The sequence below is a fragment of the Solea senegalensis genome, linkage group LG21 (genome assembly GCF_019176455.1).
Source record: "Solea senegalensis isolate Sse05_10M linkage group LG21, IFAPA_SoseM_1, whole genome shotgun sequence".
Taxonomy (NCBI): Eukaryota; Metazoa; Chordata; class Actinopteri; order Pleuronectiformes; family Soleidae; genus Solea; species Solea senegalensis.
Window position 1 is genome coordinate 15,587,962 of NC_058040.1, and position 27,893 is coordinate 15,615,854.

Sequence of the window (27,893 nt, forward strand, 5' to 3'; positions counted from 1 at the left end):
TTACAGAATATTTTACGGTACCATTTTATCAGTGGACGTGTTTCTACGCTGTATGATGTACAGCGTTGCTAGCCCAAGATACGTTAGCATTCGTTTATTTTTAAATGATTAAACTCAACCAAACTTACATCAATCATTTATTTACATAAATCATTATTTTGTCATAAACACAATAAAAAAAAGTAAAATAAATAAATGTTATGTGTACTGTATGTACTATTTTTCACTCCCAGTTCCGACTTCCATTAAATGGAATGCACCATGTATTCAGCAGTCACCATGAAAGTACCTGCCGTAAAAACGCCACCAACAAACCACAAAAAAAAACATTTTACACTGTTTGTTTTCTGTTCTTTTTTTATTACTCTATACCTTTTTCTGTCCATATTCTTACCACAGGTGACACTCCATGTCTTTCCTTTCCTTATCTACAGTCTTTGCCCATGACCTGCAGAGACTGTATTTTCTCTGGAAACAAGAATATTTTTAATGTGGACAAGACACTGACGGGTGCTTTTATTTTTATAGACCTTTTAGTGGTATGGGAACCTCACGGAGCAAGACAAAAATGTACTGTTCAACATATTCAAGGAAGCCAGCAAGATCACTGGAACGCACGCCGTAGCTGTGGGTTTTTCTGGCATGAAAGACAAGTTTCCCAGAAGGCACCACCCCCCACGCCATCTGTGCCACGCCCCCTAATCCTCCCAAAGATAAGCTAATATAAACACAGAAGGTTGCATTTTGGTCAATCCAGACAAAGGATTTTTAGCAAAGACAAATTCCCACTAAAATAAAAACATCTGATTCATATTCACATTGGGGTTTTTTTTTTGTCCACTGATGAGACTCAGATATGTGGTCAAGCAACCAGAGTGAGGACAGCATTATCGTTGTTGACACCTAAGAGTGTGCAAATACACCGACTTTCCCTGGGGACTTTGGTGCAGGAGAGTGTGTTTAGAAGAATCCACAAACATTGGCCTTTTGTCCTCCCAGAAACACCCCTTAACAGCCCTTAAACGCCATTTTTGCAAAAACTGGTCCCAGAAGGACAAAAACTCATAAAGAGACCCTAACCCTTTTACTTTGTAAACAACCGTCATACGACTTTGGTAAAAGCGATAACGTCGTAACCAGTTGTCGTCGTCTTCTTCTTCTTCTTGTGTTTGGAGTTTGTACGACAGACTGCAAGCTCCACATCTCCTCATCAATTTTGATGTATTTCTGTAGCTGTGTTACAGCGCCACATACAGGCCTGGCATATGAACTACAGTGTTTACAGTTGTTTGGGGTGGACTTCATGTGTATGAAGACATTTCTTGAAACAATGCCATGATCTCGTGGACTTAAGCCGAAGTAGTTCTGTTTGTTAAGTGGTTCAATCCTGTTTTTAAAGACGGCAAACTTCTATGTTTCAGGCTGGTTCTGGTTCTGGGTCGATAACTCATGCATCCACACATCAAAAACAAAACAAAACTGTACCTTTAAAAGGAAGAAAAGAAGAGACAGAAAAATAACTCAGGCTCACGGCTTCAAACAAAACAGTGTCCACAAGAGGGCAGACTAGGACAGCAGATTAACAGTCTATAACCGAGTGGACACAAGAGATAAAAGAATATATAAAAAATATTGAATGTACGAACAATGTGATTTATTTACCACCAAACCAGAGCATGTCAGTGTACGTGGTCTTCTTTAAATTTAAGTTTTTACATTGTATCAACATCTGGTACAGAAAAAAAAACAACTTATTTTCAACATAAACCAATATGTAAATATTGGAAGTGGTTAATTTGGGTCAATAAAACAATTTTAAATCTTTTTTTTTCTTTTGGTTGCACAGTCATTTTTATATATTTATAAATAAGAAAACATTCCTCATTAACGCCTTTCTGTGATGGATTTAAAAAGTACAATGGTTGGAACTGTTAAGATGGTCACTAAAAGATACACAAAGGGCTTTAAATTAGTTTTATGGGGCCTGGTCCATCCTGACAGGTCTAATTAGTGCTGCTTTATCTCACCGTTAGTCTTTTCTAACAGGAAACGGAAAATTGTAAAGCGTGTACTCTCCCGCACCAAAGCCCAACAAAAACAAGCATTTTTATCTCACAGGGGGAAACGGGAGCTGCTGCTGTACTGCTGCCTCGTTTGGTATGTTTGTGTCACTGGGGTAAATCTGAAATAAGGATTTCAAACACCCAAGTCACAAAATAACACATTTGAACTCAGTGATCAACAACTAATGTGAGCTGTGACATTAATTTGCTGATTTTCTCAATGGGCTTTGGTGTGGGAGAGAGAGGGGTTTACAAAGTGACAAAAACGTACATTTATTTGTTAAAAAAAGGCCGTCTAACAGCGAGATAAAACAGTGAACATATTGTTTAGTCAAAGCTAAGCCCAGGCTGGGTCTCTGTCAAAACCTCATTCAAACACCCTTCAGAAAACATGAACTATCCCATTAAGTGAAGACGATTGTGTCCTGCTGATGAAGAGGACACACACACACACACACACACAGCAGTAGGACTTTGGGTGTCTTCAGACTTCCGACTGAAGACATTTTCTAAGCATCACAGATGCAACAATTATTTTAAAAAAAGAAGAAACATTTTCCCCCGCCCCAAGAAGGACACACGTCCGTCCATCCTCCGTGTCAATCCAAAAGATGTCTCTTAGGCACAGTGATGATCACCCAGTATGTCTGTCACGATCCTGAAATTAAAATTCTTATATTTAATATAAGATAAGGTCCATTTTTTCTAAAACAGTACAGGACAAGGAGGACAACGGGACTAAATCTTTGGGGTGTTGGGGCTTCCGTCCACCGCCTTTCACCCCAGACAGGTGCGAGTGGGCTTCACCAGCTGTCTACTGTCCGTTGTTGAAGCTGGAGTTGGCATTACTGCAGCTTTCCTCGTAAGTGGGCGGCGGCTCTGGAACGCAAAGGAGAGCAACGGTTAGAAAAGTCGTCATTTAAAGGTTAGTTCAGGTTTTATGAAACAAAATGGCTGATTTTAAAACAGATTTTAGCTTCTTAAGAAAAGACTCACCTAAAGATATGCATGCTAACCCTCAGGCTTCAATTTACTGCCCTCTTAAGTCATTAAGGACAAAATTGCCCAATTCTAAAAAAAATCTGCAAGAAAATCTTTGCAGATTAATACTTTTTGTTCTCCTTTTTTCTGCATAAATCTCTTAGACAACTTCAGCCCTGCTCAAAACTACCAAAAATATTGAGGATTTTAACCCTTTAAATGCCAGTTTGATTACTTGATGTCACTGTTTCTATTTATAGAAAAAATACAAAAAACAACATCAGTATTAAACATGTCAAAGATTACTCAAAATAATGACTTTAATGGCAATTATTAGTTTTTGTATAGCATCAGATTTAAAAATATACTACTCTGTTAAGTCACTAAGGACAAAAATGTCCAATAATAATAATAAAAAATGCTATAAATGAAACATTTTTAATATGTTTATGAAACAATACACAAAAATGATTTACTTTCCATTTAACTAATGAGGTTCAGATTTAAAATGTACTACCCTCACACACCAAACTCTCTTCTCATATACTGCTGCCTCGTTTGGTAAAACTGTGTCTCCTAAATTAATCCAAACAAAGGATGAATACAGATTTTGAGTCACAAAATGAACACATTTGAATTTACAGATGGAAGCAGCAGTGGCTCCACAACCCTTTGTGTGCTGTGACGTAAAATTGATGATTTCCCCTATGGACCCTGGTATGGGAGAGTGAGCGTTTTACACAGATGACACAGATGTACTAACCATGAGGGTAGTCACAGCTGCTGTACTCTGGAGGGAGAATGAGGGAACAGGAAGTAGGTATGGGAGTCACATCTCCCTCTGTGAAGAATGGAATGGTTGCCCCGGTGGAAACACAGAACAGAGGTGCGGACGCGTCGGGCCGCCTGTGGCTGGGAGGCAGCGCTGCACCCGGCGCATAGCTATAGGCGCTGGGCGACATGGTGACCGGCTGACCTGAGGGATCCTGCTGAGAGTGACTCTTTGTCGGGATCTCCTCACTGACCATGCCACCTGCGCCCTCCACTGGCTCCTCCTCCACCGGCGGGGCACTGGGTGTCACCCCCGCGGCACCGCAGTGGTCTGGAGTGGAGGGGATAGTCCTCGACGGAGACAAGTTCACAGCGATGTTGCCGATGTAAATGGGCAGAGTGACGACTGCGTCTGGAGATTTTAGCGACACCTGTGACAAAAACATGAGCCTGAATTAAGTTCACAACAATGAGCCTGAACCCAAAAGGCATAAAATTAGCTGCAAACCACAGAGTTCTAGACTAAAACTCAAGATTTACATTCATCACTGAATGTAAATGGATGTTGTTTTTCTTTTAGCTGCTGATAGTGATGTTTGTTCATCAATTCAATTCTCAGTAGCTGTGTTGTGTCTACTTAATTAAATGGTTTTATAAATATTTAGCAAAGCTGTTTTACATGCTAATACAATATAACATAAGTGCTAATGGAGTATAACTTACATGGTAATGTTCTATAATTTAAGCGCTAATGTGATGTAACTTAAGTGCTAATGCAATATAACTTAAGTGCTAATGAGTATAGCATAAGTGCTAATGGAGTATAACTTACATGCTAATGTACTATATCTTAAGTGCTAATGGAGTATAACTTAACTGCTAATGTAATATAACATAAGTGGTAATGTTATATAACTTAAGTGCTAATGTGGTATAACCTAAGAGCAAATGGAGTATAGCTTAAGTGCTAATGGAGTATTACTTAAGCCGTAATAAACAGATGACATTATAATAGACGTAGCTACTGAGCTAGCATTACAACCATCAACAGTGATGTTTGTTATATTATCTTAAACTGTGATTTTTTGATTTTTTTTAAGCGGCTACTTTTACACTTGGTTTAGTTTAGTTTAATGGTTAATGGTTGATGGGTTGATTTTAATCACCGGTAACACGCTCACACACTGACCTGGATGAAATAGTCGATGTCTATGAGGCTACAGCCGGCTAACGCTGACTGAGGAAGAGGAGGGACGATGATCTGCTCCCTCCACTCTGCGTGTTTTCCTCCTTTCACTCCGGCTCCTTCCACCTCAGCGATGGTCCGCAGGTCAAACAAGGGTCGCTTGGTCTTGTAGGTCACTTTCTGATGAGAAACCATGAACACATGAAAATACATAAGAGAGTGACTTTAAACCGTGTCAATGTCCTTTCCCAGTTTAATACATTTCCAGTGTCTACCTGTATGAGACTGGCCAGTACACATCCCGTGTCCTTCCCAGACTTGTTGTGGATCTCAGTCGCTAACTTGATGACCTGACCAGGAACGTAGCCCCTCAGGTCACTGCGAGCTCTCAGCATCAGCGTCCCCGTCTTCACCAGGAGGTAGCTGAACTTCTTTGTCGTCACCGCACAGTTCGGTTGCTGCAGAGACGGAGAGAGAAAGAGAGAGAGAGAGAGAGAGAGAGAAAGAGAGAGAGAGAGGAGAGAGAGAGAGAGAGAGATTAACGAGGAACAAAGAGGAGAAACCGATTTTAGCCACTTAACAAAAAGCCACCTCATAAAATCTACATCAGCTTAAGTGGAAAAATATCACAAGAAGACATTTGCTGTATTATATCAACCTTTGACAACAGCTTTGTAAACATGTCACTCTCCCACACCAAAGCCCATAGAGAAACTCAGTCATTGTACATCACAGCAAACAGGAGTTTTTGATCCACCTCTGCCTCCATCGGTAAGTTCAAATATGTTATGTTATGAATTTGGCAGATGAAAAGTTTTGTTAAGGTTTACCGAAGTGGCACAAACTCTCCACACAAGGCGGCAGACGACCGGCAGCTTCTGTGTCGCTGTGAGCTACAAACGCTGGTTTTCTGTATGGACTTTGGTGTGGCAGAGTGACCAGTTTAAATGTTTCTTTTCATGTTAGAAATGGTTAGAAACATATTCTGAAGATATTGCAGACTTTCCGGATTTTATCTGGATTTTTTTCAGGCATGTAGATTTGGAGGATCTGGAGATTGAACCCCCAACCTTCTGGTTGGAAGACAAACCCGCTGTCCCTGGGTCGTCATGAGTCAGCAGTGACTCAAAACATTAACCTGTCCCTGCACAGTGGACACTTACTTCAACGTCCGGCACCTCGTTGAGGTTGAGCAGGTTGAGTAGATAGAAGGGTTTCTTGATTTTGTAGTCCTTAGAGAAGCGCCGCGTGTCGATGGTTGCCACCACGCGGTAAGAAATCTTCCCAAACGGTCCCTCGAAGGAAGTCGGGACAGCAGCTGTGGAGTCGGAGGACGGTGCGGATGTTAGTGTGACATAGTGGACAGTTACTGAGGAAGGTAAAGACTATATGTCAAAGAGAGTGCCGCCATTTTCACACAGGAATTCTGCAAAATGTCCCTCCTGAGTTTCTCCTGGTGTGTTCTCACTGGGACATTATCAGCTGATTTCATGTCAGGAGACATTCTGAGTGACTTTGAACCATCTTAAGAACATGTCTCTCACATTTAGAGCATGTCTGAAAGCAGCTTAAATGGGAGAGGTTATAGTTTCCTCAGCAGGAAAGTGAAGTTTGTGGAACCCTCCTGCACCAAAGTTCATGAAGAACATCAGCGTTTTAAGCTCACGTGCACCCAGCACTCCCTGATCAATTACTGCCTCATTTGGTAAATCTGTGCTACTTAAGTAAATCCAAACAAAGGATTTCAAACACGAAAGTCACAAAATAACACATTTTAACTTTCTAACAGAGGCAGCAGTGGATCAACAACTCCTGTGTGCCTTCAGGTAAAATCACTGATTTTCTCTATGGACTTTGGTGTGGAAGAGAGCAAGAGAGAGAGTGAGTTTCCTGTAGGAACAGGGCAGTTTAACAGTGTTCCACCAGCAGGGGGCAGTAGCACACATCTCTCAGGTCTGACAGGAGGGGAGGGAGAAGTTTGGGAACATGAAGACTAATTAAACAGTGACTACACACCAGCAGAGCGAGAACGAGGACTATAAATAACCCGATCCAGCCCTGTGCTACTGCCCACGCCTGACAGAGTGCAAGATAACAAGACAAACCATGCTCTGTGTCAGCGCCCCCAGGTGGCAACCATGTTCACCTCACCCTTATCGTTTCATGCAGGGAAAATCCCAACTTTGCCATGACAGAAGAAGAAGTCAGGTGTTGTTTTTTGAAGGTATAGACACATAGTCTGCACCGTGAGCGCCCCCTGTGCAGAGAACCAGCCTGAGACACAGAGGCATTTTAAAACATGGCCACCAGGGGGACAATGGGAATACATCAGACTAGTGTACAATGTCTTTAGAAATGTTCACTCACTGTTAGACACACTTTTCTCACAGGAAACTCAGGCTTATGTCACTTTGTAACTCCCACACCAAAGTCCATGGAGAAAATCTCAAATATTGCATTAATGCACACATTCACGCACACAGGAGTCGCTGATCCACTGCTGCCTCCGTCAGTAAGTTCAACTGTGTTATTGAGTGATTTCAGTGTGTAAAAGCCCTCATTCAGATTTACCCCACTTCCATAAACTTAGCAAACAAAGCAGCCGTATTCCAGCATCTCCTGTGTCCGTGTGACCTTAAAACGCTGATTTTCTCTATGGGGTTTGGTGTAGGAGAGTGGGCGGCATACAAAGTGACACAAAATTGAATTTCCTTGAGGAAAAGCTTGTCTAATGTGAGATTAAAATATTGTTTAGATATCAGAGACTTCATAAGATTTTGATTTTATGTAGGTGAGCCTTTTGTTAAGTGGTCACTGGCTGCCATGTTTTCACTGAGGGTGAACACCTGAACTGTCCCTGTAAGAACGTTTTTGTGGTTTATGAACCCAGAGAACTTCCTCATTATTACAAGCGTATGTTAATGAGGTGACTTTTCACACACTTCCACTATCACTGCGTGTGTGTGCGTGTGCGCGTGTGTGTGCGTGTGTGCGTGTGTATGCGTGTGTATGCGTGTGTGTGCGTGTGTGTGTGGGCCCGGACAGTGGAAAAGTTTCTGTGTTATCACAGACGCTGATGTCACTCCTGATAAATAGAAGCAAACAACAAAAGAAAAGAAAAGAAAAAAAATTATAAAACAATTTTTTTTTAAAAAGAGGAACAGGAGGGCGTGGCCAGGTCACAGAGGAACAAGCAGGTACACTCACCTGGAATGAGAAACTGGAACGGGAAACTGTGTTCGCCTGCCGTCAGCGTTCCTGTAAGAGAGGGCGGTCCATCAGTGACACAGCGGAAAATAAACAGCATGAAAACATGGACAGTTATTGATTTATTTGATCATAAATGACATAGAAACGTTAAGATATTCAGAGTATGTTTGTTAAAAGCAGGCAGCAAACATCACGTGCACGTACAGCGTCTCATTTGTCTTATTGAAGTGTTGGAAACTCGAGAGTAAACAGGAGTGGCCCGTGTGTGTGTGTGTGTGTGTGTGTGTGTGTGTGCCTCACCTACTTTCCCACTGGGATGGAGTTTCAGGCACAAACAGGCTTTTGTCGCCGCGCTGACATTCCTTTTTATTATTTTTTTTTCATTGGCGGTGAAATGAAAAGAGGGCGAGTGAAACCCGGGTCAGACACGGGCTGATGCGAGCGTCGGGGGCGTGAGGCGAGCGACACATGTTCGCTGGCAGAGCTGCAGCTCTTCCCAGGGAAGTTAATGAGTGATTTATCGGCAGTTAATGAGTGATTTTACCGGCAGAGCAAGAAACGACCGAGCGGAGAGTGAGAGGCAGACGTCAGCTCACTTTTCTTAGTGTCAACAAAACTTGTGTCGACTCCTCTCTGTGACAATTGGTCAATATAATAAAGTCATAACTCACTGGAGCTTTTAAAGAAAGCCTCATGTGTATGTAATTAGACTCTGAAAAGCATTGATAGCTCATGTGTTGACATCATGTAGAACGTGCGATATGACAGAGCGACTGGTTGAGGGCTGCAGCTGATGACTAGAGACCGGCGGATGCTCATATATAGTAATTCTTGGTCTGGTTACGTCTTAGTTAAGTTTGGGAATCACATGACTGCATGCATTTTGAAAGGTGTTTCTGGGTTTTTTGGGTCTAAAAACCTCGGCTCAAAAGTTAGAAATCTTTATGTATATCAGTAGATTTGTGCACATGGACAGAGGAGAAACTGAAACAGGATTTACTGACCAAACGGTGTTAAAAATGTGACAAAAACATGTGATTAATGTTACTCTGACAGCTTTTCTACACTCAGATTCAATGTCAATAGTTTTTCCATATTTACCGACCGGAATTCAAAGTCACTCCTTTCACTGAAGTTTCTGGAAAAGTTTAAATGCTGACACTGCCTCACAGGGTCCATTAAACTGATAACAAGAGCCTTTTTAGAGACGTTTCCTCCCCCCTCTCTCTCCGTCACACGTCAGTAAACCAGGTTATTGATTCACCAGATGATCTGACTGTGCGATAAAAGTTCTTCCAGAGAGAAACTCGTCTCAACTCATTAGGGACGGAGAAAACGGCACTTCTTCCGTTAGTTTCTGTTTCCTGAGAACGTATGTGTGCGTGTGTGTGTGCGTGTGTGTGTGCGTGTGTTGGTTCATTTGCATCACAGAGGAAGATGCAGTCATGCTCTAAACCAGTGCAGGTGCAGCAGCACTGCAGATGAACTGCCATTAAAGGGCCAACGTGGGGACTTTTGAAGAGCACTTGTACAGAGTCAGTGTGTCACACACAGGTGCTGAGAAGCAGCCAGAGTTCAGTGAAACCTGACCCCAACTTTGGGGACAACAATAAAAAACAATATATATGTGTGTATGTGTGTGTGTGTATATATATATACATATATATATATATGTATATATATGTACACATACATATATATATACACACACATTAGGAAACTTGCAAATGAATTTCTAATACCTGCAGTTTGTGCAGAGATGTGTGAAATGGTATTCATGAATAAAACTACAGATGCTTCAGTGGAGTTAGTAGAAGCAGCAGCAGCAGCAGCAGCAGCAGCAGCGCGGCAGTGGGAGGGGCGTTCCTCATTTCCTGAAGGTCATTAACCAACAACATTGACAGGATGAAGAGTGGACTATGACATCATCGTCACTGCTGTGCATGCTGCCAACTGCCAAGCATCTGTGGCATACCACATTATCAGTGAGCCACGCTTGCTTTGTGTGTGTGTGTGTGTGTGCGCGTGTGTGTGTGGTGGTGCTCTATCACACTTCCTGTCTGGTTCTCTGAGTGTTCCTCAGCCCATTTTTGGAAGACAATGACATTTGGGAGAATGAAAGGAGATAAAGACACAAAAGTTTCCAGACTCATGTGTGTGTGTGTGTGTGTGTGTGTGTGTGTGTTGAATTTAAAGCTCCGCTCAGTAATTTCTTTGTGATCCTCTTCACATCCTTAATAAATAAAATAGACTGCGACAGAGGAAAGACAAATCTGCCGTCTGCCGTCGTCACAACATGACTAATCACTTCAGTCAGATCACACATGGAACTGATTGGCTACCGTACCTGTCAGTCACTAACTGACCCCGCCTACTTGCGCGTCCGTGCTCTCACGATGTGTCGTCAGGACACTGCAGCAGATATGGAAGAAGGCGCATGTGTGAGTTGTAGCTTTTCCAACAGTTACTGACCCGACCTTTACGGCTCATTTATGCTCAATGTTAGATTTTTTTATTACTTTTTTTTAAACAGAACTGGGCGGAGCCTTCTGTCCTTGCTCAGTCCACATGTGTAAGCTTTTAGACGATGTCCACAAAAACAGACAAATGTGAGAGAAAACATTACTTAGGAAAAGCTGTAATAATACAACACATGTTACTAATGTCATAAAAACAATACTTACTAACAATTCTAAAACCCAAAAATGCAACAAAATGTTGTATAGTAACAAAAAATAACTCAAGTTACTAAAAGGTGTCATAAAATGTTCAAATATTTTCAAGAAAAACTGAAGTTAAATCATCAAAAAATGTTTAAAAAATGTTGCAATGGAGAAAACCATGGTAGCTACATCACAAAAAACACTACTTATATGACCAAATTGTTACAAAATGTTGTCTTGTAACCAAATTGCTTCACAAAAACATTCCTTAAGACAAAATTATCAAAAACATCATAAAATGTTGTAATGTTAGCAAATTAGCCAACATTACATTTCACACACAAAACTTTACTTTAGTTGCAAATATTGCAACATTACAAAAAACATAACTTCCTAAGGACTTAGGTGGGCGGAGCTTTGACTAGAGTACACACAGCTGTGGTTGGGATGTTTTGTTTGGTAGGCGTAGCCTGCTTATGTTAGTTTTTCTACACATTTCCACACTCCGGCTTTAATGTAAACATGTCAATGTTATGTCTACAGCTTGAATCTGCTGCCCAGTGATGTCCATCCATCCATCTATCGTCAAACACTTATCCAAGATCATGTCGCAGGGTCAAAAGCTCTATTAGGGGCCTTCAAACTTCCCTTTCGTCCACATCAACACATCGTCCAACTCTGACTAAGGCACCCACAGGCCAACAAGGAGATATAATCTTTTCACCTTGTTCTTGGTTTGCCCGAAGATCTGCTCCCAGTTGGACGTTCTAGGAACACCTCTATAGGGAGGTGCCCTGGTGGCATTCTTATCAGGTGCCCAGACCACCTCAACTGGCTCCTTTCCACACAAAGGGTCCACACAAAGAGTCCCTACCGGACAACTGAGCTTCTCACCTCATCTCTAAGGGAGAGCCCCCTGCTGAGAGAACTCATTTTGGCTGCTTATACCTGAGATCATGACCAGAGGTGAAAATAGGAACAAAGATTAACTGATTGAGAGCTTTGCCTTTTGGCTCGGCTCTCTTTTCGTCACAAAAGTGCGGCAGAACGAACGCAATACCGCTCAGACTCTTCTGATTTTCTGGCCTCCTTTCTATCTCACGCTCCATTTTTGACTCACCCATGAACAATACCCTGAGATACTTAAACTCCATCAGTTGGGGTAAAGACCCCACCTGGGGTAGGCAATCCATCGGTTCCCTACTGAGAACCATGGCCTCTGATTTAGAGGTGCCGATCCACGACCACATCATCTGCAAAAAGGCCACCAAAATTGGAACCCCTCCTCACCACGGCTGCACCTGGAGATCCTGTCCATGAATTTCACAAACGGGATTGGGGAGCCCTAGCAGAGGCCAACATCCACCGGACATACCACCAAGTATCCGGATACGGATTGGGCATACAGGGATTGGATGACCCTGAGTGTCAGCCCTTACCTTAAACGCCCGCCACACCTTCTACAGAACATCCCAGGGGAGCAGGTCATACACCTTCTCCAAATCCACAAAACAGAAAAAACACGGTAGGCTGGAAAATGTGTACTCCAGGATCTCTGCCAGAGTAAAGAGCCGGTCCATTGTTTCACGGCCAGGACGGAATCACACATGTTCCTCTTCAGTCTGAATCTGCTGCCCAGTGATAGCGATCTTTAAATAAAGAAGGTCAATGCCACTGAAGCAATAACACCAAGTATGAAGGAGCTTATGTATGAATATGTTGTCATTCTGCAGTCTTTAAGTGCAGTAAATGAAGATAAATTACTCTCCAGTAGTACATTGTTTATAATGTAGAATATAGACAGAAGTGATGTGTATACAGTAGCTGTATATGATGAAGAACACAGTTCATTTCATGCTCTAAAGAGCAACAAGTTCCTCAGTAGACATTAACATTAACAATAGATTGAATGCACACTTGGCTGGGCAATATGGAATAAAATACCTTTTTTATCATTGGTTTATCAAGCTTATAGGTAAGGCTGAATGTCTTAACAATGATATCTGGATATTTTTAGTTTATATAGTGATCAATATCTGTGATATTTAATTCATAATATTTAGTGTATTTCACAAATGTATGATGATTCTCAATGCAACAGCCTTTAAACATTCATCACAGATACTTTATCACAATATATAGATATAATCCTCATTCATATATTGCACACACATCATTTGCTGTGGGATTTAACAAAAGATGGAAGATCACGCGCAGCAATAAACGTCCTGTGAGCTCTGACTTCCACAGACGAGCGGCGAGGCCTCGAGGGGGCGTAAACAAAAGAAAAGAAAAGACCCGTCCTCTGTGGAGCAGGTCCAGTCTTCTCATGAGTCACCGCTGGAAACCACGTGTGACCTCAGGGAGACAGCGAGGCTGGACACTGTTACTCTGCCTGATTGAGGCTTTTATCTCCTCACTGCTGCTGCTGCTGCTGCTGCTGCGGCTGAGAGATTAATCCCCTCGCAGCATATTTCCCATAAGCCAAATGAGCTGGGGGGGCGGAGCCTTCACTCGCGTTACACAGTGATGATTTGTTTTGATAAGGGGCTCCGACATGTCAGCGCTCTCAGATGAGAAAGATATGTCGCTTTGTGACATTCAGGGAATCTGCAGCGTCACAGTGAAAAAAATGAAGCCAATGTGGAAGTGTCTGAAACCTGTATTCTCTCACATGTCCACCGGGGCAAACTTATGTTGTCGTCATGTAAACTTTGTAAACATGACGACAACATTTGACGGCTCCATTATTTCAGTACAGTCCAATAGGTGCATAGTTGCAGGTACTGTATATATATATATGGACAGGCTCCACCCCCTCTCTTCCAAACATGGTTACTTCTGGTTTCAAACAAAATATAAAAACTATGATGTCACAGTGATTTAAAACTAGGTGTTAACTTCCAGATAAGGCTCCAACTACTACATTGATCATCAACTATATTGATCATCAAATCAGTTGGAGTGTTTCTGTGATTTCAGCTTCTTGAACATGTTTGGTGTCTTTAGAGACATTGTCAGTTGATTGACATTTTCCACCATTTTCTCCATCAATGAACCAAGATGAATGAAAATAATCAGTAGAAAACTCATGAGGCATCTTTTTCCTCTAACTGTCGTCACCTCTGTCAGCCACAGACAGCGTTCTGTTGAAGTACTGCTCCTCCACGCTCCACGACGTCTCGTTCACTTTGTTGGAGATTCCACACGAGCCTTGACAGCTCACCTTGATCGCTGCCAAGAAGAGAGGAGAGATAAAATGGTTTCCATTAGTGACGAATCAGCAGGGAAAAAACCTTCTTGACGGACGAGTTAATGATAGAGTCTTTTTTCTATATTTGGTGAAACGTTTGCACAGACCCGTCAAATCACGGTCCGGTCAGTAAAAAAGGGGAAAAACAGATTAGTAGCCACTTAACAGAAGCCTTATCTAATACAATGCACATTAGAGTAAGTCTATGATCTCTTAAGAAATATGTCTGCCGCTCCATCTTGCTCTTAGACGACCTTTTTCTGAGGAAACTGAGGTTTGCGTCGCCTCCTTCAGTGAGTTCAAATGTGTTATCTTGTGACTTCTGTGTTTGAAATCCTTTATTCGGATTTACCTCAGTGACACAAGCTTACATAACGAGGCAGCAGTAGACCAGCAGCTCCTGTGTCGCTCCCGAGCTTAAATGGCTGATTTTCTCTATGGAGTTTGGTGCGGAAGAGCGAGTGGTTTACAAATCGACATGAATTTCAGTTTCCTCTCAGGAAAGGCGGTCGAAACAGCGAGAGAACACGTTGTTAGAGAGAGAGAGAGAGCGAGAGCGAGCACTAAAAACACTCAGTGCTCACGTTTATCAACACGACATAAGCATTAACAGACAAATACAGTATCAAGCTGCAGATTGTGTTTGACCTGTCACAGCTCATACCAACGCTGAATCCTGTTATCCTGGCATCAGACAACACACACACACACACACACACACACACACAGATGGCAGATGGCTGCTCTCCCCACACCAGCAGGTCTGTTGGCACAGTTCTGTGGAAGAGGGAGGGACCTTTGGTTTCAGTAAAAAAATAAATAAAAAAAGTCCACGGCTCAGTGTCTATTTATTTGGTCATTAATTTAAACATGCAATCTGCTGCTCAGGCCATCTGCCTCGTTCATGCAGGAGAACAACACCTTCACACGTCACATCCACACCGTCGTCACGGACAAAAACACAGAAGTGACGGGATATAAATGACAGCATGATTCTAGACGTTGCAAAAACACAAATATGCTGAGAGTCCGACTAAAACATGTTAGTCTCACTGACATTGTCTTCTACAGTGTACGTCATTTTGACCAGATTCAAACTGCACATGCTAATGTGTGGAAATAACATAAGAAGCTAGTACACAGAAAAATCTGAAAACACGGACAAAAACACGGTGAAAATGAGCCTAATTCATCTTTTGTTCTGATTTAAAGCTGTGTCATCTTAAAGAATTTCACTTTTTTAAGTTAATGAACAGTAGAAAAAGTCAGAATCGACATGCTAACAATTAGCAGCATGCCTTACTGAAAACCAGCTTGTATTAAAGGAGCTGAAAGTGGAATAAAATGACACAAAATGTGTATTTTAAATTTGTTTACGTCTTCTACAGACACTCACTGTTATCTCAGTCCATGCTTAAGCCTTTTTTTTGTACAAATTACTGATTTCAGTTTCCACAGAAGTTCACAAGTTGCATTACAGCTAGGTTTGCTAACTAGCTAGCTAACCGAACACACCGAGTGGTATTTCATTCATAGAAACACCAGAGTAACACGTCCACAGACACAAGTTGGATTTACAGTACTAATAATCTGTAAAAACACAGATTATTTCTTTAAAGAAAAACTGAAAACAACAGCTTTCATGACGTCGACGCCAGGAGCAGCCATGTTGAAGAGTGAACTCAGAGCATGAGTACTTTTAACAAGTAAATCATTTGGAACTACATTTTTAGGAGGCCTTACATTTATGTTTTCTAATATTAACTGTGTTAATTATGACTTTCGGTATAATTAAAGCACTGGACTGCACCAGAAAGGAATACAAACAGGAAAACTTAATAAAATGAACCTTAACCTCATAAAATCTACTTCAACCTAGGTCTGCTAAGTCTTACAAATCCATGAAGAAACTGAAGTTTGTAAACCACGAAAGAAAATCATCAATTTACGGTCACAGAGACACAGGAGCTGCTGCCACATTTGGTCGGTTTGTGTCACTGAGAAAAACTAAAACACAGGATCTCAAACACAGAAGTCACAAAATAATATATTTGAACATGCAAATGGAGGCAGCAGTGGATCAATAACTCCTGTGAGGTTTTTTCTGTTTATAGGGACTGGTGCCAGTAAGAGTATATGTAACGCCAGAGAATGGAGCAAAAACATTCAATTTAAAGCTATTTAGAGACTAAAATCCTGCAGCACAAACTCAGCCCTTAAAAGTAGTGTTCGGTTTTTCTGACACGGACGATTCCTAACTTGCCCTCACAGTGGATTACGCTGCCAGCAGAGGAATTTACAGCAGAACAAAGCGTAGCCTCAGGCGGACAGGAGGAAGAGGCAGCAGCAGCAGCAGCAGCAGCAGCAGCAGCAGCAGCAGCAGCAGCAGCAGCAGCAGCAGCAGCAGCAGCAGCAGCAGCAGAAGAGCGTGCTCTGACTCAGCAGCTGACTGGCTTTGTTACCAACACACTGAGTGGCTCCAGGATCCTCTCCGTCTGGAGGCGATCCCGGTGCTACTACTACTCGTGAATGTTCTGTGTGAGTGTGTGTGTGTGTGTGTGTGTGTGTGTGGGCAGACGGATACAAGAGAGACGCTCCGTCATTGATATAATGTTTCTGGACCTGCAGAGTAAACACGACTGCAGCTGGTTCATTAAACCAAAGACAGAGTCTCTGATGAGGAAGTGAAGGCGTCGGCTCATCACATACATGACAGAAGAAGAGCTACACCTCACTGTTCTTCTTTTTAACGTCAGCCCACCGACTTCGACTTCCGGGGCTGCAATGATTAATCGATTATTACTCAGTTTCTGGATCAATCCTCACTATACTATTTTTGATAGTTTTTGAGAAGTTTTCAGCTTCGTAAATGTGAATATTTGCTCCATGTAACAAAGAAATCATTCAAACTGAATATGTTCTGACATTTTAGGGACCAAACTATGAAAATAGTGTTTCCCTATCCTGTATTTTGTCATCTGAAGCAAAGACACATTTAAGGAACTTAAAAAAAAACTTTAAAAAACTTTAAAAACACACTTAATCCAGTCAAAGTGATTCAAAACTGTTATTTATTCATTATCCCTGAGGGGCAGTTTGTTGCACAGTCAGCAGAAATCTCGCACACACACACACACACACACCCAACAGACTGTGGTTGACTGCATCACCAGAACAATCAGTGCACAGTAAGAAGTCTGAGATCCACGTCTCACAGCGCAGCCACATGGCAAAACAAACCAAAGCAAACTGACAAAAAAAAAAAAATCAACATTTCTGCTTCACGCAGCTGATGATGAGGCAAAACTGTCCATGGTGAGGACAAATAATCTCACTCAGACGACCGTGGAGTGACGTCGTGTCCACGCACCCTCACAGAAAATGTACATGTGGATGATTATGGAATCAAAAAACACTTCTGACAAATCTGACAGGATTCCCTCAAGAAGTTCTCACGATATCATTGTTACAGACTGAAACTTTACCGGGATGAAACCATGAAGTCAGACGTTGCAGCCTCTTGCATCAGCATCATCATCATCATCATCATCCTCATGAGTGAAGGTCTGGACCTCACAAGAACAAAGACCCTCTCAAACACAACAGAGCACATTCCTCACATGCACCGAAACTTTGTCTTCAGACGTCATTTAAACATTCCTGCATAATCAGAACTCCCAAAAAGATTGTGTGTGTGTGTGTGTGTGTGTGTGTGTGATAAGACACAACTGTCATCTAGATAAAACAGAGAGTTTTAAAAAGGGTTTAAAGGGTTAGTTTGGGGGGGTTGAAGTGGGTTAACCACAGCCACAAAGGCTCACCAGGAAAAATCTGAATCACATTAAGTGCGTGTTAACTTAATCTCACTGTTTGACAAGCTGTTCCAGGAGGAAACCTACGTTTTTAAAACCGCTTTCTCTCCCACACCAAACCCCATAGAGAAAATGAGCAATTTTAGATCCCGGCACGCAGCAGTTGCTGATGCTCTGCTGCTTCTGTCGGTCGGTTCAAACGTGGTATTTTGTGACTTCGATGTTTGAACAGCGTCACTTGGATTCACCTCAGTGACACAATCGTCCTCAGAGCTTAAATCGCTGGTTTTCTCAATGGAATTCAGTGCAGAGGGTAAGCGACTTTCAAAACTTCTGTTTCCTGTTGGAAAATGCTAATAAGCAACAAGTTAAAGCAGTGAATATATTGTGAGGTTGTTGTGGACTTAATCTGGTGATGATTTTATTAAATTTGTGTTTTGTTAAGTGTTTTTTTTTTCCTCAATCATACTTTAAAACTACTGAACTGTTTGCCAGGCATTTAAAAAAGGAATAAACAGGAATTTCCGACAGAGTAAAACAGCACAAAAGGTCCGAGCTGAGACATAAGAGCACAGAGGTCGCGGCGTTCGCTCGGCGCCACAGAGCGGCAGCGAAATCCGACGCTTCACTTAACCACCTTCATTAAATCTTTAAGTGCTGAAAACAATTAGTCCCTCTCACTTTCCCAGCGCTGATTTCCTGATGCCTCCTGTCAGTGACAGACGTGTCAAACACTGATCCATCACTCCTGACTGTAAGACAAAAAAAGGACGGAGCCAAGGACTGTTTGTCCAGACGTGTCCTGAATGACCTCTGTAAGACGAAGACGCTCAGAGGACGAATCAATTCATGTTCAACACGACGACACAGCAACAGAGGGGACGGTTTTGACATAAACCAGCATGAGACAGACACAGGGACACGGGGAAAGACAGAATTTAGCCACTAACTAGAGTATCATGTCCACTGCTTTATCTCACGGTTAGGACAGACGTCGTCCAACAGGAAACTGAAGTTTGACTCACTTTGTAAACATCTCACTCCTGCACCAGATTCCATAGAAAAAAGCTTCGATTTTAGCTCAGAGAGACACAGGAGCAGCAGGTCCACGCTGCCTCATCTAGGACGTTTTTGTCTCCGAGGTGAATCCAAACAAATGATTTCAAACACAGAAGTCATAAAATAAGACGTTTGAACTTCACTGATGGAGGTGGTAAAATTGTTGGATTTTTCTATGGGCTTTGGTGTGGAGGAGTGAACAGTTTATAAAAATGAAACCAACTTTAGTTTCCTGTCTAACTGTGAGTTAAAGTCACAGACATAATCTCCAGCTATCATAGATTTTATTTTTGTTAAGTGGCTTAAATCTGTTTTTTTCCTTGCGTTTGTGCCGGCAGCCATGCCACAAAGATCGTTTTTCAGCTATTTTTGTGTGCATTTGTGTTAACCAGGGAGTTTCAGTACCTCATACAAACATAGAGTATATATAAAAACTGAACTATCCCTTTAAAGCTCCTCTCGTCCAGCTTTAATCTACTTTACAACTTTGCTTTCAAAGTAAACTATGATCACTGACGTTGACTATGTCTACAGGTGAGTAGGTTTTTTAAAAAAAAGGTGTTTAGTTTGTCCATCATGTGCCACTGTAATAGGATTATTCTGGAGTATTGGATTAACAACGAATTATAAAAATATTACGACAACTGGAAATAAATTGTATGCACTGGACCTTTAAGTGCACACACATATGGGAGAACAGTAACCTGTGCGTGTGTGTGTGTGTAAGAGGCTTATCCCTGCAGAGGTTACGTCACACCACATCAATCAGAAGACATGTAATCTGTAATCTGCAAACTCAAACACAAAGTGTAACGTGAAGAGAAACCATTCATTGTTCTTCTGTTTCCCTGTGTGTGTGTGTGTGTGTGTGTGGTCAGAACTCATCTCCTTCACTTCCTCAGATCAATTTCGATGGTTTCCATGTCAACAGTGACCTACATTTAAACGTCGTCCTTGTTCTCCTCACATGACCCCGCACTATTTTTTTTTTTTTAACTGGCCCTCATTTTCGATTTTAATCAGATTATATTGTGAGTGAAGTAATAATGAAGTCATGTGACTGCGGTGAATCACAGACCAAAGTTCAGAGACGGACGGAACTTTTCTAATCTGTGATTTCATATGGAAAGTGCCACGCCTTCATGTGCTCTGACTGAAGTTGGTTTTTCCCCTCAGATTAAAGTAAATGTGGAACCTTTTAAAACTGCTGCCGCTGCTTCAACTGTGTCTCAACTGATACTTCAACAACATTAACCCTTACAACACTGAGCATCTAGGCTGCACGGGATTAGGAGCACATGTAAAAAAAACGCTTTCTTGAAGAAAGTAAAAAAAAAAAACAGCATGAATTCTGAGATTAGAAAGTCGGAATTCTGAGATTATAGTCAGGATTATGGAATTACAGCCAGAAAATTAGAATTCTGAGATTAGAGTCAGAATTTTGGGATTACAGTCAGAAAGTCAGAATTGTGAGATTAAAGTCAGGAAATTAGAATTCTGAGATTACAGTCAGAATTCTCAGATTAGAAAATCGGAATTCTGAGATTGTAGTCAGCAAGTCAGAATTCAGAGATTATAGTCAGAAAGTCAGAATTTTGAGATTAAAGTTAGAAAATTGGAATTCTGAGATTATAGTCAAAATTCAGAGATTACAGTCAGAAAGTTGGAATTCTGAGAAAGAAAGCCACACAAAGTCCATATAAATTGTGTATTGTTGCCATGGCAATTTACCATGGGTGCACCTGCGGCACTGATCTGTGCCTCGTGAACAACTTCTTTCTAAGACAAATATGAACAAAGAATTTGAACGATAACACTGTTAAGTTATTTGCACAGCGTGTGCAGGACTGTGTGAATGTCAACAACAGCTTTGTTGTTTTTAATGTCGGTCAAACTCTGTCACCGTTGGCATTTGGACTGGGATTATGTGACTGAAAGTAGGCGTTAATACATATTAATTTACACATCTTGTGTACTCTGATGCTCAAACATGTTGAATAAACATGAAATAATAGAAGAAACACAGGTTTTTACCAGTAACTTCACTTCTACTCGTTCAATTCCAGGTTTAAGGTGTTTTTTTCTGGAAAAGCAACAAATCTAATGGCTTTTCTAATTTGACTTTAGCACAGTACTGTAACGTGACCAGAACATTCCATTTCATTTAAGGCACTTAAATTATTTAAGAGAGAGAGAGGGATTTGGATGTAACTTGAGTCCAGGAACTGCTGCTTCCCAGAATTTTCAATAAACACTGATTATATTAGAGTGCCGGAGTGTTTTTTTCAATAATTAAAAAAAAAGCTTCTCTGACTTCTCATCTTCTTAAACGTGAATATTTTCCTGGTTTCTTTTGCTCTGTGTAAACAAAGAAATCAATAAAAACTGAATCACTTTGGTTTGTTGGACAAAAACAAGACATTGGAGAACGTCATCATTTCCAGGTCTGAGAAACACGGATCAATAGTTTCTACATTTTCGGACTCATTAATAGACCAAACACATTAAACACATCAATTAACAGAGACAATAGTCGTTAGTTACAGTTCTGTACCCCGACAGACGCCTCGCTTTGTTGTGTTTCATGTTCTCCCTGATGGTTTCTTTGGTTCTTAGTCTCTGGTTTCCTCTGGTTCTTGGTTTCCTGTTTTATTTTGTAGTTCTTCCTTGTGTGTGTACTTTTAGTTTTTCCCTGTGTCGAGTTTATACACAGTGCGTTCAATTGACATCGGAAGTTGGAACGGAGTGGCGTCACCTCCGGGTTGAGCGTGTACCAAAAAACATAGATAATCTCTGCCTAGCCACTGTTAGCTGCCACTGTTAGCCATTGTTAGCCACTGTTCGCCATTGTTAGCCTCTATTAGCCATTGTTAGCCATCGTTAGCTACTGTTAGCACAAACACTACCCCGTCTTTTGTTCACACAAGCGGCGTAACATGCCCGTGTATAAAAATGGATCGGTACTCTGTGTACGACTGACTGACTTAAAGAATTAGAATCCTGTGTTGGGCTTTGTGAGGTCGCCCCTAGTGGTGGTTCAAAATATTGATTTGGCGATATATGAATGAATGAATGAATGAATGAATGAATGAGGGGGAAACTTGGTGTGGAACCTGACTGAAGAAGAAGAGGGAGTTTACAGCGGGATAATGATGGGGAAAGCTATGTTAGGAGATTCTGTATCCACGTCCAATACATATAGGCTTTTTGACCTTTGACCTTTGTTCTCTGTATTGAGAATAAACAGAGAAATCCTGCACTTTGAACTTTGATTATCACAGAATCATCGTATGATGATATTATTGGTATCATGGACCGTGTATCGCGTATCGTGAGGTACCATTATGCTCCCACTCTCTGAGCTGAGGGGGCGTTCCAGTTTAAACTTCTGACAAGGAACTGGGAAATTCCAACATCTTCTTTACACTCTGTGTCCTGCGTCTGTGTCCTACTTCCTGCCGCTTGTTTTTATTTAGTCATTAAGTCTCCGCTGACAACATCAGTGTGAACTCTGTCACCGACTCACAGCGGGGAACACGCACGCGCACGCGCACGCGCACACACACACACACACACACACACCATGTGATGAGCACTGACTCATCAGCACCTGCCAAAACACTGATGTGAAGCATGTGCCAAAGAAATAATGGCAGTGCACAAACGTAGCATTTACCATGTGAACCTTATCAGAACCTCCACACTGGGGCAGAAACGTGGAGATAAAAGGGAGAGGATGAAGTCACTGTGAGTCACAGATTCACTTCCTGATCCACCGTGTGTCACAGTCCTCATTTCAGACAAAAGACACAACGAAGAGTCTGAGAAAATAGAACACGAGAACAAGGGAAAGTGAATAAAGTTGCATTAGCAGCTGTGACAGTAGCAGTTTAATCTGCAGGGATTAGATTTTTACTCATTTACCGTCTAACACAAGCCTGACTGAATTCATCCCGACGAGCTGCTGATGCTGAAACTAAGCGTCAGAATGAGGAAGAAAAAGGTGATTGATTGGTGATCTTTAAGCAGTTCAGTGGGAGAAAATGTCAGAGGTCAGAGGTCAATGACCAGACTGGATCAAGGAAACAATAACTCAAACAGTTTCATGTTATAACTAAATTATGAAGACCACAACACGTTAGAAAACCACACCAGGTGTCACTGTGTACCTAATAAAGTGGACGATGAGTTATTCTTATAAATGTGACACCATCCAAACCACGGGAGCCCAAACTGAAACTCGATGTGAGCCAAAAGAAAAACACCCACTGTTATTGTAATAAGACGCAAGCATTTCCAGGAATCCCTGAATCCTGTAATGAAATATTCTGTTAGCTTTTAACGTAACTAAATATGTTTTTGTTATTTTGTTGTTTTGTAAAAAGTCTCCATGACATTAAATATCAGCGTTTAAAGTGTCAGAGTAATATAATATACTACTGTGTTAACAAATGCAGATTTATGCGACATGTGAACACAAACCATATTTAAAACAAGAAAATAATTCCTTTTCACCCACGTTTCTTATTTTTACATCCTAATTTTATTCTTCTTAGAGAAGTCAGATTCTTTGTATGTGTGAATATTACTTGGCAATAAACTCTGATTCTAAAATACACAAAGTGTATTTTACACAATGTGCTTTATATAAAACATTAAAAATTTGAAATTAAGTACAGAATAGAAATGAGAGAGAAAAAACAAAGGTTTTACTAAAACGGAGCATGAGACAATAATTTTGTCTGAAATTAATTTTAAAAAGTGCTGAAGATTCAAATTCAAAAAGAAGCTCAATCATGAAAAGGAGAAAAAAAATACACCTTTTTTTTCTAAAACAATTCATTTTCAAGCTGAAGTACACATGTTAAAATTAAACTACAACTCGTGTGACAACTTTGGAATTTTGCCATCCATTTGCACCCTGCATAAATGCATTTGTCGTACCGACTTAATGAAAACATTAAACATAAAGAAAAAACATTTGGCGAGCCAATTTTGGCCCACAGGCCCCACATTGAGCAACCCTAATCTAAATTTAGCTTTTGGGCACCGCTGTCGTCTTCGCTGTTGGACTTTCTGTCAAACAGAGTGAGTGCAGCCTCACTGTGTGATCAACAAAGTTTAAATAAAAGATTAAGAAAAGAAACATCCAGGACAAATATGTGTGTGCGTGTGTGTGTGTGTGTGTGCGTCTCAGGGGACACAGCTCGTCTTGTTTACATACAGTCCGGCCGCTGGCCTGTGTTGCCACAGATTATGCTCAGGTTACAGTGAACGTTTGAACGCAGCGTCTCATTTACGCCTCTGATGACTGACACAGTTTTCATAAACGGGTCAAACGGAGAGTAAAAGGAGGGGCATCACACACACACACACACACACACACACACACACACACACACACACACACACACACACACACACACACACACACACGGTGGACCCCGGTGGACAGTGAGTCTCACTCGTGAGATAAAATGTCCTCACCGCCGGTCAATGTGGCTACATCTCCAGTATCAATACACACTGAGGCTGAGAGGAGGTTAAAGAGAAGAGACAGGTGGACGACGCCCTTTAACCTCCAATCTATAAAAGTCCTCAGAGACAATTATTGATACGCTGGTGCCAAATATTGATGTTCATTTAAAGAATATGACACTGCAAACAGATTCATAATGTGAATACAACTTTCCAGTGTCACTGCTTCGTGTCCCCTGGGGGTGGCGCTAATCAGAGAAATGAGGAGGGAGAATGGAAAAAACAGCTAAAAGTAGAGTAATTAAGCTATAATCTACGTCAGCTAAATATTAGTTTGATAGTTTAAGAGTATGTTTAATGTTTATCTCAACATTACACAGCCAATTCCAACAGGAAACTGCATCAAAGTCCATAGAGAAAATCATCGTTTTAAGATCGCGGGGGACACAGGAGCGGCTGGTCCACTGCTGCCTCGTGTGGTCAGTTCGTGTCACTGAGGTGAATCTGAACATAGGATTTCAAACACAGACATTTCACAATGACACACATAAACATGCTGACGGAGGCAGCGGGAGACAGCATCTCCTGCGTCCCTGTGATCTAAAAACGATGATTTTCTTAATGGGGTTTGGTACAGGAGCGCGGGCGGTTTCCCCCAAAGCTACACAAACTTGGTCTTATTGTAAATGTGTGTCCGACAGTGAGATAAAGCAGAAAACACACTCTGAAGATGCTCTAGACTTAAAGTGACGTAGACTTTTAATGAAGCTAATATCGAGGGACGGTGATAAGTGGTCGGACAAAGTCATGGTTCATGTTCAATGATGCTTTCATGCCTCTGCTCATGTGAAGGAAGCTAATCAATACAGATGTCGTCTAATGGCTCCATCATCAATAATACAGCGAGGCTGGAAGCATGTATCACTTTTATTATTATCATCTCTGTGTCTCACACACACACACACACACACACAGAGTGTCCACTTTGATAAAAACACACACCGTCGCACCCTGAGGACCAACACAAACACTCTGTGGAGTCACTTCTCGTGAACATGGTGCACAGTTGTCCAGGGATCGCGAATCATCCGCTTCATTACACAACCGGGAGCTAACGACGCGCGGTTCAGTCTGACGGAAACAAACCAGCGACCGCTGGAGAAGAAACACACACACACACAAAAAGAAACAGGAAGTTCTCACTGTTAGTAGAGGCACGCACACACGCACACGCACACACACACACACTTTCCCTGCTGCACCGTGATTCAAGACTGATGGAACCATCATGGGCAGTTAATGCAGTCTCAGCATTTACAGTACATTAACAGAAGCACTGAAAGCCGGAGATGGAGTTAGCGAAGGTTCTCACTTAAAGGGACAGTGCACAGAAGCAGCCCGAGACACCGAGGCTCACTCGCAGTGAAGACAAGATTTTAGCCACTTGACAAAAGCCTCAACAGATAAAGTCAATGTTCATTTAAGTCTGTAGTATCTGAGGAATGTGTTCACTGCTTCCTCTCACCGTTTGACACACTGTCAACAACAGGAACCTGGCGTTTTTGTTGCTTGCTAACCCGCACGTTCTCCCACACCAAAGCCCATAGAGAAAATCAGCGATTTCAGCTCACGCAGACACAGGAGCTGCTGCTCTGCGATGATTTTCTCTATGGACTCTGGTGCTGAAAGAGAGCGAACGACACGCTTGTTTCCAGGCATAAAACACGCCATGCTGCATTCACACTGAGCGCGACGACGTCCTTACTCGCATTGCTAATGCTTATGACTGTGAGTCAGTGTCTCACACACCTACCACACCTGAGCTGTATGTGGGTGAAGCAGGTCAGTGAGGTGCAGGGGAGCAGCTGTTTGCCACAGATGGAACACAGAGACTCCATTGTGTGGTACCTTGTTGTGGGATTCTTCACTGATACCAAGGCCCTGGTATGTTAATTGTCAGGGTGTGTAAATAAAGAAGGCTGCAGGAGAGCGACGGGTCGTCGGGTTGATTTATGTGGCAGTCAAAAACAAGGTCCAAAAGTTGTTTATTTCCATATAACTTGTGTTTGTGTGTTTTTCCCATAAAACATATTAGCATCATGTAATCAAGCTGCCATATAGAGGGTTAAAATCCTGATCATTATTCAATATTTGATAGTTTTGATCAGGACTGAAGTTGATCAAAAGATTTAACCCAAAAAAGCAGTACTATTTTATAGCGTTTTTAGGAAGTGGACATTTTTGTCCTTAATGACTTGAGAGTGTAGTACATTTTTAAATCCAATGCTTCTCAAAAACTGATAATGCATCCAAGTCAATATTTTGGCTAATCTTTGTCAAAAATAACATGTAAAATTTAGCAACATTAAACCTATAACTTCACCCTTCTTTTCCAAAAGTGTTGCAAAAACAATGTAGCTTCCAGTTAGCATTAACGTGTTGATACGATTAAACATATAAACCTCTTTAAATTGGTATGAATCAGTAAATCAGCAGCCTGATCTTTAAAAGTTACAAACTACAGCTTTATCTTTGGGGAAAGTACACTGTCTTTCAGAAATGACTCAGAGGTGTCAAACCTATGGCCCACATTTTATTTCATGTCACTTCATCCTGACACAATCACAGTTTAGGAAACCCTGAACTGTCCCTTTAACCGATTCCTGTAGATATTTTAAAGAATGTAAAGTCTGACATAAGTTGGACAGAAAAGTGTCTTGACACCTGTTGTCCTGCCTCAAACATTACGAGGAGACACAGGAGGAGGACAAAGATCAGGATGTGGTTTAATATCACTCTACTGCCACTGCTGCTGAAAACGCTACTGCTGCTGAAAACGCTGCTTCTTCTACAACAAACCCCCAAACATGCGACATTTCCAGGCGGAAAAAAGGAGCCACAAACACGTCAGCAGCTCCTCTCTGCCCCCTGAACCAAAGCAAAGCACCGAGGGAAAAGTTTGATTTCCACACAGTGTGTCTCCGGTGAGCGGCTCTTACCTTTGTACGGCACAGAAGTGCAGGTCCGGATCTTCACGGTTCCGCTCACGGACTCTCCGGAACCGTAAACCACCTTGTTGTTGGCGAAAGTGATGTCGAATTCCTGAAGCTTCCCCATGACTGTGCTCCTCCTGCTCCTCCTGGGTCACTGTTACTGTTACTGTTACTGCTCCTCTGCTCCTCTGCTCCTCCTGCGCTGAGTTCCGCTCAGCAGCTCCGCCGCTCTGCGTCTGAGGAGAGCGCGAGGAAGCGACGCTGCTCCTCTCACCTGCTGCACGAGACCATGGAGACCAGTGACGTCACTTTGACTGAAAACCTCTGACTGTGAGAGCCCGACTATAATCCAGATTATCTACAATAATAATATAAAATATATCTATGTATATAATACAACAACTTGGAAAATATGATTAAAAAT

General features: G+C 41.7%; 1 protein-coding gene across 1 annotated transcript; it reads right to left on the minus strand.

Moving 5' to 3' along the window:
• Window positions 1-1,632: 1,632 nt before the first annotated feature.
• On the minus strand, window positions 1,633-27,664 carry arrdc1b (arrestin domain containing 1b). The gene is made up of 8 exons (XM_044012272.1): window positions 27,476-27,664; window positions 13,998-14,108; window positions 8,209-8,259; window positions 6,165-6,319; window positions 5,277-5,459; window positions 5,005-5,181; window positions 3,808-4,246; window positions 1,633-2,942 (listed from the first exon to the last, which is right to left on the minus strand). Exons 1-8 carry the CDS (start codon window positions 27,591-27,593, stop codon window positions 2,878-2,880), a joined length of 1,299 nt encoding a protein of 432 aa, XP_043868207.1. The 5' UTR covers window positions 27,594-27,664; the 3' UTR covers window positions 1,633-2,877.
• Between the last annotated feature and the right edge of the window lie 229 nt (window positions 27,665-27,893).

What these genes read in the sequence shown, in the direction of transcription:
- arrdc1b (XM_044012272.1), bottom strand. Translation starts at nt 27,593, where the DNA reads ATGGGGAAGCTTCAGGAATTCGACATCACTTTCGCCAACAACAAGGTG. An exon ending in GTTCCAGTTTCTCATTCCAG is followed by an intron (nt 6,320 to 8,208) that starts GTGAGTGTACCT and finishes CCGACTCCACAG; the next exon opens with CTGCTGTCCCGACTTCCTTC. An exon ending in CAGCTGTGACTACCCTCATG is followed by an intron (nt 2,943 to 3,807) that starts GTTAGTACATCT and finishes TTTGCGTTCCAG; the next exon opens with AGCCGCCGCCCACTTACGAG.